The sequence below is a fragment of the Chenopodium album genome, chromosome 18 (assembly GCF_948465745.1).
Source record: "Chenopodium album chromosome 18, dcCheAlbu1.1, whole genome shotgun sequence".
NCBI classification, from domain to species: domain Eukaryota; kingdom Viridiplantae; phylum Streptophyta; class Magnoliopsida; order Caryophyllales; family Amaranthaceae; genus Chenopodium; species Chenopodium album.
Window position 1 is genome coordinate 48,810,447 of NC_137851.1, and position 16,767 is coordinate 48,827,213.

General features: G+C 34.4%; 2 protein-coding genes across 2 annotated transcripts; one reads left to right on the top strand and one right to left on the bottom strand.

Moving 5' to 3' along the window:
- Nucleotides 1–2,485: 2,485 nt before the first annotated feature.
- Nucleotides 2,486–9,348, top strand: LOC145590997 (protein EARLY STARVATION 1, chloroplastic-like). The gene is made up of 11 exons (XM_081647384.1): nucleotides 2,486–3,148; nucleotides 5,161–5,237; nucleotides 5,377–5,570; nucleotides 5,748–5,787; nucleotides 6,727–6,808; nucleotides 6,927–7,004; nucleotides 7,084–7,209; nucleotides 7,751–7,872; nucleotides 8,665–8,704; nucleotides 8,816–8,890; nucleotides 9,022–9,348. Exons 1-11 carry the CDS (start codon nucleotides 2,778–2,780, stop codon nucleotides 9,170–9,172), a joined length of 1,356 nt encoding a protein of 451 aa, XP_081503510.1. The 5' UTR covers nucleotides 2,486–2,777; the 3' UTR covers nucleotides 9,173–9,348.
- Nucleotides 9,349–9,497: 149 nt separating this feature from the next.
- LOC145590998 (O-fucosyltransferase 6-like) lies at nucleotides 9,498–16,227 on the bottom strand. The gene is made up of 10 exons (XM_081647386.1): nucleotides 15,783–16,227; nucleotides 15,660–15,701; nucleotides 15,420–15,510; nucleotides 14,867–14,943; nucleotides 13,930–14,018; nucleotides 13,642–13,813; nucleotides 13,196–13,377; nucleotides 11,092–11,194; nucleotides 10,512–10,843; nucleotides 9,498–10,421 (listed from the first exon to the last, which is right to left on the bottom strand). The coding sequence occupies exons 1-10, from the start codon at nucleotides 15,981–15,983 to the stop codon at nucleotides 9,983–9,985; spliced, it is 1,728 nt and encodes a 575-aa protein (XP_081503512.1). The 5' UTR covers nucleotides 15,984–16,227; the 3' UTR covers nucleotides 9,498–9,982.
- Nucleotides 16,228–16,767: the final 540 nt, after the last annotated feature.

Sequence of the window (16,767 nt, forward strand, 5' to 3'; positions counted from 1 at the left end):
TCCCTTCATCCAAATTTTAGTGTATTTCATTATGTAAGGTTTTCAAGACGTACATTTATCCATCAATGTCAATATAATAATATTTACATTGTGATTTTTTAATAAATATCCATAATGATGATAATTAATAGATAAATATACCCCATAAAGCTAACCACTAAGATAAAACTTTGAAAAATTGGCTTAAAATAATACCAACTATTAATGGTGTGTGCAACAACCTCAACTATTTGCTATCAACAGTACAACCTTTTGTACTATATGTGCAAAATGGTACGTCAGCCACCAAAGAAGACATTTTAAGGAATATTCCGTTCATATTCAATATTATTATTATTTTTATTATTATTTTTTAATATTAAACTATTTGTTTTCAAAATACATTTTATGTTAATAATTTCATCCAACCCCAATTAATAATACTCCACCCTTTGTTAGGCTAGGAAATTATTTCTCCAAATTAAAGAAATTTTTGTATCTATCAAACAAAAGTAAATAAGGTAATTAAATGCATATTATGATATAATTAGTTTCAAAAAATGTATTAAAAACCAAATTAATATAATATTTCCTTTGGTTTTTATACTTACAACACACTTTTTGACATGCTAAGCTATTTGAAAAAATGATTAGACTATGTAAGCGTACAAATTATGCTACAAGTTTTAATCGTAGCAACTTAACACTTTCTTTTTCATTTGTTAAACATGACACTTTCTTCTTATTATTGGTGGTAAAAATTTTTTGATTAATTTGTCCGTTATCATGACTAATATCTCTCTTAAAATGTGTGTCATGTGAAAATAGTGTGTTATTGTAAATAAAAATGCAAAAATTATGTATTTTGAAAAAAAATAATTAATAATTAATAGTATAAAATAATATAATAAATACGGACGAAAGATTCCTCGAGATACCTTCTCCGATAGCTGGCGTAGCATTTTGCACATATATTACAAAAGGTGGTACCATTGAAAGTAATTAATTGAGATCATATTATTTTGCACCCACCGCTAATAGTTGGGATTATTTTAATCCAATTTTCCTAAAACTTTTTAAAATCTTTGATTATCCTTAATTATATACTTCCTCCGTTTTTTAATAGTTGCAACACATACTTTTTTACGGTATTTAAAGTATGTGGGATTCACATGATATAGTATACTTTAAAATGGGGTGAGTGGTTGTTAGGAGTGTAATTTAGTGGGCCATGTGTTTTAAATAAAGGAAATAATATAGCTTTTTCCCAAAATAACTTTCCATTTGTGGTGTGTTGCAAGTATTGTAACAATTCTATTTTAGGGAAGTGTTACAAGTATTAAAAAACGGAGGAAGTAATTGATAAATAAGTGGAGTAGTAGTATTTAGAAATGGTTAACTATGTGTTTTAAAAAAAAAAGAAATTAACTATTACATTACGCACATTAGCTCCTAATTAACACTTGAAAAACTTTTGTATACACCCGATTTACACTAATATTAGTGCACATCGAGCAGTATAAGGGTAACTTTTAGCTAATTTTAGAGTTACTTTTTGCCTTTTTTTGGGTAACTTTAAATATAATAGAATTTTTATATAAATAGACAACAAGAAAATTTTTATAAAGGTGATTTAATTACATTCAATCACTAATAATTGATTTTTAGTCATTTAAAATGTGATTCTTTACTAATAAAACATAGATAATTTTCATTTTTATTGGGTTACTTTTATGCATATTAGAGTAACTTAACTCCATCCGTTTTTAAATACTTGCTCCATTTCCTTATTTGGAAAGTTTTTACAATATTTAATTTATTTCTCTCAACTAATGCACCCAATATAGATCATATTTTATTAATTTTATATTCTCTCAACTCCTTTTACTTTTTACATCTTTTTTATTCTTCCACCGATCCCACAACCTCCATATTTGAGAGATTGTTATATACACTAGGGATGTGCCGTACACCCAACTAACCCCATGATTAGTTTTTACTCTTCATTTGATGATAGAATGAAAAACAAACATCAAAATGAGAGCAAATAGTCATGGGTGTACGGTACACCCGAATGTATAAAACAATTTCTACATATTTTATTATTTTCTCCAATTTCTCATAAAACTCCGCACACGAAGAAATGAAGCAAGTATTTAAAAACGAAGTGTTATTTCAATGGTAACTTTAAATCACTTTAGGCAATTTTTATTATTGTACACCCGATTTTTTTTAAAAGTTTGTGTTAAGACTTTAAGAAAATAGTCAAATACAGTTAAAAAAAAATATTAAAAAAAAAATGACAAAGCAAATAACCATAATTGGAAGCATCGGCGTCAAGTGTGACTCGATAAAAATAAACATTTGTCTCGATCCTCAAACAATGTTCTCCCTTTTTATTTATTTATTTATTTATTTATTTATTTATTTCATTAATAACAATTCTTTCTGTTTTTTCTCCTCCTTTTCGCTCGCGTCGTTTCTATTTAAACACACCTTCACTCACTCAAAATACTCTCTCTTTCTTTCTCCTCCTTCCTTTTTCTCTCTCTTCAACCTCCATTTTCTTCTTCAACTCTCAAGATACTTTCGCCATTTTCTTCCTCCATTTTCAAATTTAGGGTTTCATTTCTGCAGATTGACATTGTTCATACACAATTTCACCGATTATTCATGTTTTCGTAATTTAATTGCGAATTAATTTGCTATTAATTTATTGATTGATTGATTGGTAGAAATGACATTCCAGTAATTCAGAAAAGAGTGATATTAATCAAAGAGAGAAAAAATCGACATTAATGGCGGCAAGTTCCGCCGGCGGATTTACGGCGCCATTTTTAAGCATTAAGCTCCGTAATCTCCACAGCGACGCTGTTTCATTCCTCCGACTCCATTGTCAAAGCTTCGACATCTCCGCCTCCGCTACTTCCGCCGGAATCAAGCATCGCCGGAGATTTTTCTCCGGTGTCGGCGACAGCGGAGATGTAGACATAAGAGGAGGAGAGAGAATTCGACGAATTGACTGTTGTTGCTCTTCAGACGCAGTAGTTTCGAAGAAAAGACATGGTGAAAAACGCGAAGAATGGCGTCGCTTTGATCCGAAGAAGAGTGCTACGAATCGTAGGGTTCGTAGTCAAGCTTTGCCTTCGTTGCCTTTCGCTTCTCCTCCGTACGTCTCCTTAATTTTTTCTCCTCGCATTTTATTTTTCTTTTAATTGTTGTTATTATTATTTAATTTTTTATAATTAATATATGCATTTTTTAATTCTTTTGTGTTTTGCTGGAATTTTAAAGTATGGAATGTACTTTATCCTTTTATTGTTTTCTGTTGTATCGTTTGATGGTGACTTTTGGTCTGTTGGATTTTCCTTCGTTTTCGCCGAATTGTGAATTCATAGATACAGTAGCGGAATATATATATATATATATATATATATATATATATATATATATATATATATATATATATATATATATATATATATATATTTCTGGTTAACTGTTTGATTTTGATTCAGATTTATGAATTATTTTGGCTGAATTGCTGCGAATTGGTTTATTATTATCCTGCTGTGTATTTCAATGTAATTTGAGCATGAGAAATGAGTTTATTTTTGCTTGAATTGATGATCTATTAAACTGTTATTGCTTGCTCATGGAATATGCGAATCAAATAGGATAATGCTGGTGTTTAGAGTTTCGAGGACGTCTTTGTCTTACTATCGAAGGTTATCTGTCTGAAGTTTGTTAATTCTGCATTTCTACAGTCAAGTAGTTGTTCAGCTGTTTGAAGTTGTTAATTCAACAGTCGAGGAGACTGTCAGTTTTAAATTATTGAGTAAATGAGTGCTCTAAAGAGTGGTAGTTGGTAACTAAAACGCTGGAGAAATTTCAATAATTGATTGGCGAAGTTAAAAGCCGTTGTATAGCAAAATTAAATAGAAGACTTGGCTCCACTCATTTTGAAGCGAGTTGAGTAGCATGTAAAAAAAATTGTCAATAATTTGAGGATGGATTAGTGACTGTAGTCTTTTGTGAATTGGAATGAGATTAGTTTGGGAATACATAATCAAATAGGATTGTAATTGTGAATTTTATAGGAAAGGTGACGGTCACTTTCATTTGTTGAGTATTGAGTATTCAGCATACTGGTAATTGGTAGTTACAGCTTGAGATTTTCATATTTTGTTGATTGATGAGAGTTGATGGTGTCTTAAAAATCTAACTTAAAGCTGCTTCTACTGTCTCATAATCTTTTGGAATTGAGCAGTATACGATTCATAAAAAATGAATAAAAAGAAAATGTGTGAGGATAGAATGGTTAGTTGTGGTCTTATGGCTCAAATCAGAATGAGAATTTATGGTTTGTGAGTGTTGAAATCAGTGACTTTGAGAAGAATGGATTGTTTGGACAAAAATATACTAAGGTCAGCGTTTAGTGTGTATCATGAGGCTCTTGCCTATGGTAAGGACTGCAGAGGTGCAGATTGCAGATTAGAAGTCATTAGATGTCCATTTTACAATATATCACTAAAGTCTTTTTGAAGAAGAAAGTCAAGATACAAGAGCACATTTTAGAGTTTTAGGTCATGATAATTAAAAATAAAATGTTGATAATTGGCAATCATTTGTTAGGTCCAACAATGAAAGGGAGTCATCATTTTGCCTGTTGCATATGAGGGACACTCTTCTGTATGATTGTTGTGTTTTTGGTGCATGTGCAGGTGTGTAAGTCTCATCAGTTCCGCAATCGGATTCTGTTAAGTTTGTGTGCTATATATTGTTTATTTAAAATGTGTCATAAATCTCATAAAATTGTGTTCATATATTTGCAATAGAATTCTGAATCTTTTTAATTTGAGGGAAATGAGTTGTTGACCTGAAATTTATTGTATAGTATCAGCACTACTCATTAGTCAATATATGTGACAGTTGTGCTATATGAATAGATCTATTGTATAAATTGTTTAAGGTTCAGGATAACCAGGAATGTTGATAATATATTTCCAATTACTGAGAGCATTATTGTGTTTATTGTGACAAAGGAAGAAGGAGAAGATAAATGATTGTACAAAGATTCAGTTAATGATGGAGTAGAAATAATAAATTATAACCTATAGAATGTAACAAACTTATACAATTGTCCCACTCAGCTCCTAATAGGCTTGTCTTTTATTGCAGAGTCCGCTTTCATTCTAAACCTCGTTGTAGTCCACGTAACTCTGGTCCACAATCACGTGACACGCCGCCCAAGAGAGGTATCTGGATTTGTTTATTTATGGTTTAAAACTATTTTATGTAGAATGGGAAGGGGGCTAATAGTTGTGGATTGTATAATTGTGCATGCAAAATCCATCATTGTTCTCAACATATTTTTGTTGTTTTTCTTCATCATAGACACTGGCATTGCAAATGAGAAAGATTGGGGCATAAACTTGGTAAATGAAAATGTGAATGAAACCGGTATCAATGAAGATGGCAGTACCTGGTATCGTGAAAGTGGGGAAGAGCTTGGGGAAAATGGGTACAGATGCCGATGGACAAGAATGGGTGGTCAGTCCCAAGATGCTTCCTCTGAATGGAAAGAAACGGTATAATACTTTTTCCCCCCTTGGAAAAAATGTGTGCTTTTTATCTTATCCAGGAGGCATATTACTTTCCAAGTTAACTTGATGGTTCATCGCTTTGATGCCAATAAGATTATTGCTATTTTTCTTTCATTGTCTCCTACATGGATGATTTAATGGATTTGTTGATTTTATTGACAGTGGTGGGAGAAAAGTGACTGGACTGGATACAAAGAGTTAGGTACACATATTTTTTACCCTTTTTTCATAACAAATTCTGTGGCTGTTAGTTGTGTACCTGTAGGTCAACTTACCTGTAATAGAGTGAATATATGCTGTATGCATCTTAACTAGATTAAGGGGGTTGGTGAAGAACAAACATCTTTTTGTACGAGTTCATTTCATTATTCAAGTTTTTATGTAGTCAGATAATTATATGTTATATAGTTCCCATCTCAGAGAGCTGAATAAATGTAGCTTTGCCTTCATAGTAAAATTTTGTGACATTGTCAATATTTATATGTGGCAGGGTTCATATATTATTGAAATCACTTATAATTCTTTGGAAGCAGGTGACATTTTGACAATACTCAATGTAACGTAAGCTAAGCATTGAGTGTGTAACTATTGCCTACAATATAAAAGTACTAGTACCATGTACCAAAAGTCCAAAACCTAATGAAGACTGCGAGTAAGTTCTGATGTTGGTTGGCTCCATGTTGGTTGAAACATGTTCACCTTTACTAGTCCTATTTTGGTTCCCCCCTCTTAGAAAAAATGACTTTCAACCCAAGTCATGTTTACTGTGGGTAAACCGTTAAAAATTTCTAATTTTATCCTGAAGCATGGCTAGCCATCCCCCCTATAATATGACTTCTTTTCTTCTTTTGTTTCCATATGAAAGCATATAGAAGATTTATTAATTTGCAGAAAAAGTCTAATCGTGTATGTTATGCTTATGATTAGTTTCACCTCCATTAGATTGAGATAGTAAATTGGTCTTTAGCCATTAGCCTATCCCAGCTCCCTTTTTGTGTGTGGTTTCACCGTTAAAATAATGTGTAAAAATTTATGTGTGGAAGAAGGTTGTGTTTATAGTATATAGGTCTTTTTGACTAGTGTCTTAGTCTTTGATGGTTAAACCTTTTATCTGGGCTTCTCATCTTGGCAAATATAACAGGTGTTGAGAAATCTGGAAGAAATGCTGAGGGAGATTCATGGTGGGAAACATGGCAAGAAATGCTGCACCAAGATGAGTGGAGGTAGGAAATTTCTGCTCTTATGCCTTGAATTGAAGCTTGCTCCTAGCACATCTTAATTTGACCATTTCCAATGTCATTCTGGAGTTAATAGAGAATAATGCTACCCTTCTTTTGGCAGTAATATAGCTAGGATAGAGAGAAGTGCCCAGAAACAAGCTAAATCTGGCTCTGAAAATGCTGGATGGTATGAAAAATGGTAAGTATCCAAGAACTATATAATCTTTGATTATTCATGGTTATGACAAACATGCTTCTTATTTATTAATTGCCTTCAGGTGGGAGAAATATGATGCTAAAGGTTGGACAGAAAAGGGGGCACACAAGTATGGCAGGCTGAATGAACAGTCATGGTGGGAAAAGTGGGGAGAGCATTATGATGGAAGAGGATCCGTCTTAAAATGGTTACAGCCAATCTTTGCTAAAATTGTGTTTGTGTTTGTGCTTTTTTCGTGGCTAAAGGATAAACTATTTCTCATGAAATAAAACAAAAGATACAATATTATCAAATTCTGTTCTTTTGGAGAAAATCTGTTGCACTCTTTCCATGATAGTCAACTAACCTTTAAGTGTTTAAGCTATTATGTTTGCGTGTTGTTATATTAAAGAATTTGCTAATGGGATTTGTTAGGTAGGTGTTGCACAACCCTAGAACAGTGTGTTAAGAACAAAGATTTGCTTAATATGCCATTTCTGATTTGATTCTCACTACTTGGTCATTGGAAGTGATAAACTTTGCTTCTACTATTGCTATGCTGTAATTTTATTCTTGCAGGAAAACTGATGATTACATCATTGATGCACTTCTACTATTTCCTAGACTATAGAACAATATATTATGAGATCTTTTGTCAAAAATTGCAAGTTCCATGTGTAACGTATCTGCTTTAATACTTCCCTCAGGTATGAAGTGTGGATTAATTAATGTTTTTTTTTCTTTTCCAGGACAGATAAGTGGGCCGAGACTGAACTTGGAACTAAATGGGGAGACAAGTGGGAGGAGAAGTTTTTCTCCGGCATTGGTTCACGCCAAGGAGAAACTTGGCATGTATCTCCCAGTGATGAACGTATGTGATGCTATTTTTCTCTGACATTCATGATTTCAGTTTTTCAGACTGCAGATTGCCTGTATACATATTGACTACCTTAAGTCATTACACTTTGACAATTTCCTGCCTTTTTCACTTTGTTACTCCAACAAGAGAAGAAACATAAATACTGAGGGATAGCTGGGATGTGATTAAAATGTTTAGTATTCCCGCCTTCCTGGTACTCGAATGACTTCTTAGTTGTTAACAAATGCCTAGAGATTACACATCAGAGATTTAGAGTACCAGTGATGATTTAAGGCTCTCTGCATATGTGCTATCCTAGGAAGCATGAAACTTCTGGAGCTTGAGATTGCCTCGTGTTTGTGCTAACAAAGCCCAAAAAGGCAGAAATGGCATGGGACTTGAGGTTCTGTTTCCAAAATCTGAGTCACTTCCGTGCTACATAGCTCCTATCTACTAGCCCACATATGCAAGCCTTTTTCCTGGGCCTGCACTACTAGATTTCTATTGACACATACTATGATATTATAGAGCAAAGATAATGACATTCTTAGTTTTCTTATTTCACCTATGATACTAATGATTTAAGGAACCATTACTAGCAGTTAACAATCTGACTGAACTGATTTATCTGTTGGCTCAATGCTGAGTTGCTGACTATGTTGTTAATAATGATTGATTCTTGTTCATCAATTTTTCATCCTGTACAAAATCTAATATAGGAATCTTATTTGTCCGATGAAACTTGCTTATATGTTTTAACGATGTTCTTGTGAAACTGAAATGTTGATTTGATTTTATGTGCAGGGTGGTCTAGGACATGGGGAGAAGAGCATTTTGGAAATGGGTATGCAGTTATTTTTGTTTGCTTAAAACTTTTGGGAGGCAATTATAATTTATAACCTTAGATTTTACAAAGTAGGACATAAAATATTGATTATTCATTTCCTTTTGTCAGCAAAGTACACAAGTATGGCAAAAGCACAACCGGAGAAAGTTGGGATATAGTGGTGGATGAAGGAACATATTACGAGTAAGACAAAGCCTTTATTTTCACATTTTCAGTTGAAAATTCCTTTCAAACGTAATAGTTTTGATCTCTTTTATTTCTAAGTTTGGGGAATATATTCTAAAATCCGTTGTTTGATGATTTGTGTATAAAAGGGCTGAACCGCATTATGGATGGGCGGATGTTGTTGGTGATTCAACGCAGCTGCTTTCAATCCAACCACGAGATATACCTCCAGGTGTCTATCCAAGTCCTGCACCGCCACCACCTATTGACGATGATACAGATTTGTCACCTCCCTCATGACGAAGGAAAACAATTTTCCTAGTTAGTTTGATTTCATTCTAGTTAGTCTGATTCGTGAAATTCATTTGTCATGGTAGAAATTGAAGGTGTAACAGAATCGCATGTTATTCTTCCATGATTGATTTATTTTTGTGTCTGCGTATTTTACTTGGTTAATAATAATGGAAGTTATGGAATGACTACTTATATTCAGGTAAAGAACTCCACATGTCTGTGAGACCCAATTGTTTGTTACAGATATCTAAAATTGCATCTTTCAAAGGTAGCAGTTTTCCTTCCCCTGCCAAGATTTGTGGAGGTAATATTCTGAGTCGAGCATTGGGAATAATATCAGATGCAGAAAAATGATTGCAGGAGACATCAAATGTGATCAGCAATTACTACCAATTAATTTGATACACTAATTAAAAGCTAAATCTACTATATATATGGCAATATTATCAGAAAGAGATGAATAAGTTGGAATATATGTAACTACAAAAGAAACTATCTAATCTGTAAAAGCGGCAAACTGTATTGAGCATGTCATTTGTACCCCAACAGAAAGGGTAGTCTGAAATCGTACCAGTAGCACTTCTCCAAGTTGGTATAAAGATCTCTGCATCCAACCAATAGTAGCAATGTACACAGATTCAAAGTTGCATAATCTTTCAATGAACGCTTAGAAGTCGTGAGCCTCATTATGTCTGCTTAACTTTGTACAGATTCTCATATGTAGGCAGGACCTCACAATTTCAGCTCCCAGCTTACTCCAGAATCCGTGTTATCCCAGAGAAAAAGACAAAATCTCTCTCTTAAGGGCAAAATTGTCTAATCTGATAACATATCTTCTAATTCAGGTTCATCTGTCAAAAATCCTTCATAATCTAGCATGGTCTCATTTGCTGGCTGTCTCTCTTGAAGCAGCAACTCTCCATCAGTGTCTGGGTCTGTTGGTTCTGACTCATCATCAGCTTCATGATCCTCGGTCTCTTCTTCTTTCTTGGTGGGATCCCTACCTGACCCAAATTTCCGTAGATTTGCATCTCTCATAGCCTTAGCATCAGAATCTTCACAGATGCATGAAGCTGGATTCTCATGGAACTCACCTCTGCCAGGTCTTACCTCATGTGGCAAACCCATGAATCCTCTCTGATAAGAACGAGCCTTGATAGAAAACTCTTCCCAAGTCATGTTACCTTTGTTCAGGAAAAGCTTAGATAGCTTTTTAGCATTGGGGCGGATAGTGGGCTTATGACCAAAATACCTCCTAAAAAAAAAGTGATAGCAAATTTAGTTAGCACCTATATTCAATATCTGAATTTATTGCCACAATTGACACCAAAATATAGGGAATCACCTTCGTCCTGCCAGAATCTTTGCCATATTTCCATTGTTGTTAGTGACAAAGACATCACTTTCATCACAAACAATAAAGTCAAGTGCTGCCATGCGAGAAGAAAACCTGGAAAATGATTCTAGCTCCTCTTTGCTGGCTATTGTTTCTTTGGAATGGAAATTGGGGAAGAGCAACTTTAGTGGAGCTAAGGTTTCTTCTCCCCTATACACGTCACCAGATGCCACATAAATATGAACATCTTTGCTATAACCTAAAGCCCTCAGCATCAACCCCACTTCTTCTGGAGTAAGCGGGCATCTTCCCTGCCTCCTTGCCTTGTCTGGATTGCTTCCCTGCATAGCAATGGGCAGTCAGCTCTTACAGTACTTTTGTTTGTATACTTTACATTTGAACTATGCCAAGCAATAGGTAGCTAAAGAGCTATAAACATATCAAGGGGAATTCATAATAAAGGTTGAAAACCAAAGCAAGTTGGGTACTATCTTCTGACAATCAATTTCGTAAAAAATCAAACATACTTTGTTGGCTAAAAAAATCAATGTTGTCAACATTCAAGCCATGAAAAGGCCAAAATTCTTACATGCAGAGTTTTCCACCTCTTTCTTATAGCACCCAGTTCTTTTTTTTCCTTATCCCCTCCACCATAATAGCATCCTGAGAATGCAAGCATATCAGGTTCAAACCTGCAGTAACAAATAGGATGGATCAAATTATAAACCAAATTTTCACATATGAAATCATCCAACTGTCTCATAAGCACTGTCATCATTCAAATTTATAAAAAAATAATGTTACCAGGAGACATTCAACAAGTTATTATCTGATCAAGTGCATCAGATATAATAATTAGTAAACAACGAGTTTAACGGCCTGAATGACTATTAAAGATTGTCTCTCAAAAGTCAAAACATTTATATAAGAAGCAGATTGCCTGACAGAGCCAACAAGTATCCCATGTTTGGTCTTTGTCGCATGGGCCTCACCTCCTCAAGAGACATACAGTATTCAGGATGCAAAAAATGATTGACATGCGTATATATCAATTTCTTTTTGACAACACTAAACTGCTTTCCATTCTCTTTAGAAAGGTACGACAGGGTTATTGATTCTCCTATACCAGTATACCACCACATAATTTGTGGGTAAGACAGCAAGAGGTAAGAAAGGTCGTTTAATTACCACCTAAAATCCATTTACTCTCTCCTACCCGCAATACCACTAAGATTGACGAGTGCAATTAGAAAATCCATAGACCTCCGTGTTTAGTGGTGAAATTATAACAAATGAAATTTTGTCTTGATAATTCAAACAACTCTTTACCTTTTAATATAACAGATTCTTTTGTTTAATGAAGGATATCAGTGATGTTTTTGTCTGAACCCTGTGTGAGTAACAGGAACATATCCAATGTGTTATTGTTTTGCTTTCTTGTTCCGATCTGCATGTCTAAGGTGAAGGCTTCGCAATTTGAAGAGTACTAGGCCTCATCCTCACGATTTTAGAAATAATGTAGAATGGAAACCTAATATGTGCCCCACAATACCACTACCACTTTATTGGACATCATAAAATAAAAAAAGTCAATAGTTCAAATTTATTTTACTACATATCTCTAGCCATCATATCAACCTTTTCTTCCACTTCATTGAATTCCATTCAACTATTACTCTTAAGATTAATGCCAAAGTTGACATGGATCTTCATTGTATGAGAGACAGATAAAGTAGAAACTATCCGAGTAAGTAGAACTAACGCAGAGATAAAGGTACCACATAAGATTTGCCTAGTTGAAAATTCTGTTGCATGCAAAACAATTAGGAAGGGTAGGAAAATCCCTAAGCTTTTGCCCTTCCTCTCAGATGCCATGTCCAAGCCTAATTTACAAATAATCAAACTCTAAAACACAACCTTTGAGGGAGAGGTAAATCTTCAAGGAATACCCCACCCCCCTACTTCGTTTTGATATATCATGTCTAGATTTATGATAAAATGATTTTCAACTAGAGGAATTCTAGGTGACATCTCCAAAAATCTAGGCAGCAAGGGAAAATCATATACCAACTGGGAGAAAAAATACATGGAATGCTGCATTGAAGCAGAATAAGGCAACCTTAAGTGCACAAGAGGCAGACATCTTTATAAACAGCATTGTCAAGAAAGTCAACTCTATTTTCAGCAAAAAGAGCTCAACTTTGTTCATGGAAATGCTGAACAAATAAAGGGGACAGAGAACTGAGCAAACAGAAAGTGTGAAGAGGGAAAGGGGGGGTGGGGGGAGGGGTGTGTCATGGCCTCACAAATACTCTTTAACCACACATGCAGCTTGTAGTTGCACCTCAAGCGCCTTCGACAAACTACACCTCAGGTGAGCCACATTGTTCTCGTCGTGCCTAAGGTTGCTTGAGTCAATCATACACCTCGCCATAACTTGTGGCTAGGCGCACCTAAGATGCGCTTTTTAAAACTACGATCACAAAGCTCATATTGTGTGATCAAAACTAGAGTTCCAACCATTTCTAAAAGCAGGCCCAAATATGCTCAACCACAAAGGTCACTCATTATATATGTATTATTGCTATTATATGAGCGCATGAGAGCTGGAGTTATAGCAATTGTGATTAACAAACATAGCAATGCTATAAATAAATCAATATAATATAATTCCAAAGATATATGTGCTCTACCTTAAATGGAGAGCAATAAAATGCTTGCTCATCGCTCTCATCCTCTGTACCAATAATTTGCCCATTTCTAGTATGGGACTAGTGAACTTCAAAGCATGGTAATTAACCCTGCATCTTAGCTTTTGAAGATCTGTCTCCAACCGATTTGCAAGCCTATAATCATATTTGGTAAGCCGAACAGCCTGTGTCATTAAGGAAGATGGACAAGAATTAATGTCAATGAGATAACTCCTCAAGTCATGTTGACATGAAGAAAATTGAATTTCAGCAACCACATAGCAAATGTTTCACTATTCTGATGGTCATAAGTTCAGAAAGTATACTTAGTTATAAGCTGGAAGTCAATTTACTGTGATAATCAGAAGCAAAAAGATGAATAAATAACAAGCTTCTGATAAACTAACAAATGCAAGATAATAAATAAAAGAAATATATTGAAGACTTACATGCCTTTTCAATATAACAGGTAAAACTCGCTTTTCATAGCATCTTTCATTGCACTTCCTAGGAACTCGCATGGTTGTGACTTTTGGTCCGCTTGGGAGTTCTTTTACGATTTTCACATCATTTGATAGGAAGGATATGAACCAATCAATATCAAAGATGTCCTCAAAATTACTGCAAGCATACAGCAATATCCAGCACTTCAGCATTTAATTTGTTTAGACATGAAAAAATAGAAATGCCAGAAGTTTGTTTAAAAAGGACTTATAGAAATCACTACAAAAACAGACCTAGCATCCTTCCAATAAGATCTCTGGTCCAACTTTGGCACAACGAGAGTAACATTTAAGATACGAGCTGCAGCAACTGCATCAATTATCTGGCAAAAGTTGCATGTATTAATTACCAGTAACCCAAAGTCAGCACTTGCAGTGTTCTCCCAAACACAGAGCACTAATCCTAACAGCTAGCAGTATAATGACGAAGGGGGATCATAGTTTCTATAAAAAAAAATTATGGAAGATGAAGAGTGATATACTCAAAACAGATATATAACCAAACCCACTTGCAAACACAGAAAAGCCGAAATTTTATGTACGGATTAAGAGCAGAAAATCACTGATACTGAGTTACTGACATCAAAAGGTGATTGAGAATCCATGCATAGCAGTGATCCGTCCGCAATGCATTGACAATGTCACAGAATTGAAGTACCCAACAACAGCACAGATTGTAGTTCTTAAGTTTCTAAAGTCAATAGGTCTGGTATTTGGAAATTTCCTAAACACCTATTAAGATATACAACAGATGAAAAGACAAAGTCTTTGAAATGCATCATCCATTCTACTATATACATGCTTTTTGATTGAGCAGGAATAATCTAACTCCGATTTATGTTTCACAAACTGGTCAAGAAAACAGGTTCCCAAAAAAAAAACCTATGCTTATGTAGTAAATGAACAGCACAGTAAATCAGTAATCATATAGTCAATAAAATCCTATCATTTCTTAAAGCTTAAATTTAATCAAGCAGAGAAACACTTCAGAAAAGAGCAAAGATATCCGTGTTACAAGTAACAGGCCAAACATCAGAGACCAGTAAACGATTTTGATGGACAGACTCACAAATTAGCACACAATTGAACCAAAGCAAATAAGATAACATATAAACAGAAAACCATATACAGACCACTCAATGCATACATAACAAAGTAATGCAATATATACCCCGGTTCTTTGTTGGTTCAAGCCTCCACTTGTAGCAATCATCAAATAACGACTTTGACGTGTGATAGTATCTGCTTCTGAGAATGAGAATGAAACCACAGGTTCAAAAAAATGACAATGAATCCATATGCAAATAGTATCAAGACTGTTACTATATAAGTTAAGTACAGTATACAAACAGCATATTTAGTTACTCCCCTAACCTCCCAAGACTACAACGACGAGTACATCTAAGGTTCAAACATGTTCAAACATCCTTGTAGATATTATTACCAAAACTAGTCACACATTAACTATCACACATAATTCTACAGCTATTTCAACTAATTCATTCAAAGATACAGTTCAACATATACCTATAATATGAAGAAGACGTCTAACAATCAAAGATACGCCAGTAGCAAAGATATATCATCAATTAACTTATTGCTGATTAATGAAAGGGAAAAATTCAATAGACATTGCAACATATTATTATACTAATACAAAATACTTCATACTGCAAAGCAAATATAAATAATCGAAATAACAAGCTAGGAAAAAGAACACATACTCATAAATTTACTGCTGGCATTGCTACAACCATAGAAAAATTCAGAATCTCTAGACCTCCAAATATCATGTTTAGATCTTCCTCCAACATCCTACATTTCATAAAACAACAACAAAAAAAAAAAAAAAAAAAAAAAAAAAAAAAAAAAAAAAAAAAAACCAGATCCAAGCAACACTCAAAAATCACAAAATCGAATTCAAATGATCCAAAAATAATCGAAAGACAATCAAAAGCCCTAACCGGAACAGAAGAGATCGAAACTCCGACGGAAGCATCATCATCCTTAGCAAAGCACAAAAAAACACAAATTAATCCAAAAATAAAATGCTGAAACTGCAGTTTGAAGCGAAAGCGAGAGATTACCGAAGAAGACGAAGATGAGCTGCGAGTGCGGCCGTGGTGAAGGAGGCGAGAAGGACGAGGAGCGAGAAGAGAGAGAGCGAAGAAGCAGAGGAAGAAGACACCAACGATGGCGGTAACAGCGGGAAGAAATCGGCGAGAAAGGCGGCTGATGCTGGTGTTGCTATGGTGGAGATGGTGGTGGCGCCGCCGTTGATTCGCCATTGGCGCCAACAAAAAAAGCTTCAACAACACTACTTTCTCTCTCCACTCTCAGTGTTTCTCTCTCTAGAAAAGGAGGAGGAAAAAGAAGAAGATGAAAAGGAGAGAGAAAGAGGAATGGGAGAAAATGGAGGAAGGTGAAAAGGAGAGAGAAAGAGGGGGGTTGCGATGCGATGCTTTATTTGGTGGGAATGGAAATGGCAGCTTCGATGACGACAATTTGATTCGTTCTTACCAAAATGCCAATCACTGCACACATAAACACACTGCACTCTACTCTCTTCTTCTTCCTTTTTTTTTTTTTTTTTTTTTTGGGTGGTGTTGTGTTTGCCAATTTGCAAATTTTCTAATTCTGGTGCACTTTGTAAGTACAACCCATTCTTCTTGCTTTTTTGGTGTTTTAATGTTTTACAAGACAGATAAGCTTGGATATTTTAGATGAAGGAGACCTACATATAGAAATAATTTTGCTTTATATTTTACGAGTAAAATGTTTTTCTCTTTTATTTAATTATCATTGTACTTCGTACTAGTAACTAATGACAAATCTATCTATCTATATACTTTACTAAAAGACAAGTGCCTCAATGTGAGACTGATAAATATCGCTCCCTCATTTGCTTGTCTTATTATATAAACATTTCTAATAATTATTATTTACATATTCAAGCATAATTATTTTTGTTAAACTTCAAACTTAAATCTATCACTAAAAAGCAAGTTCTATACATGCATAAGATGTACATGATTTTCTAACAAAATTTTGTATTTTATTTTTAGCAATAAA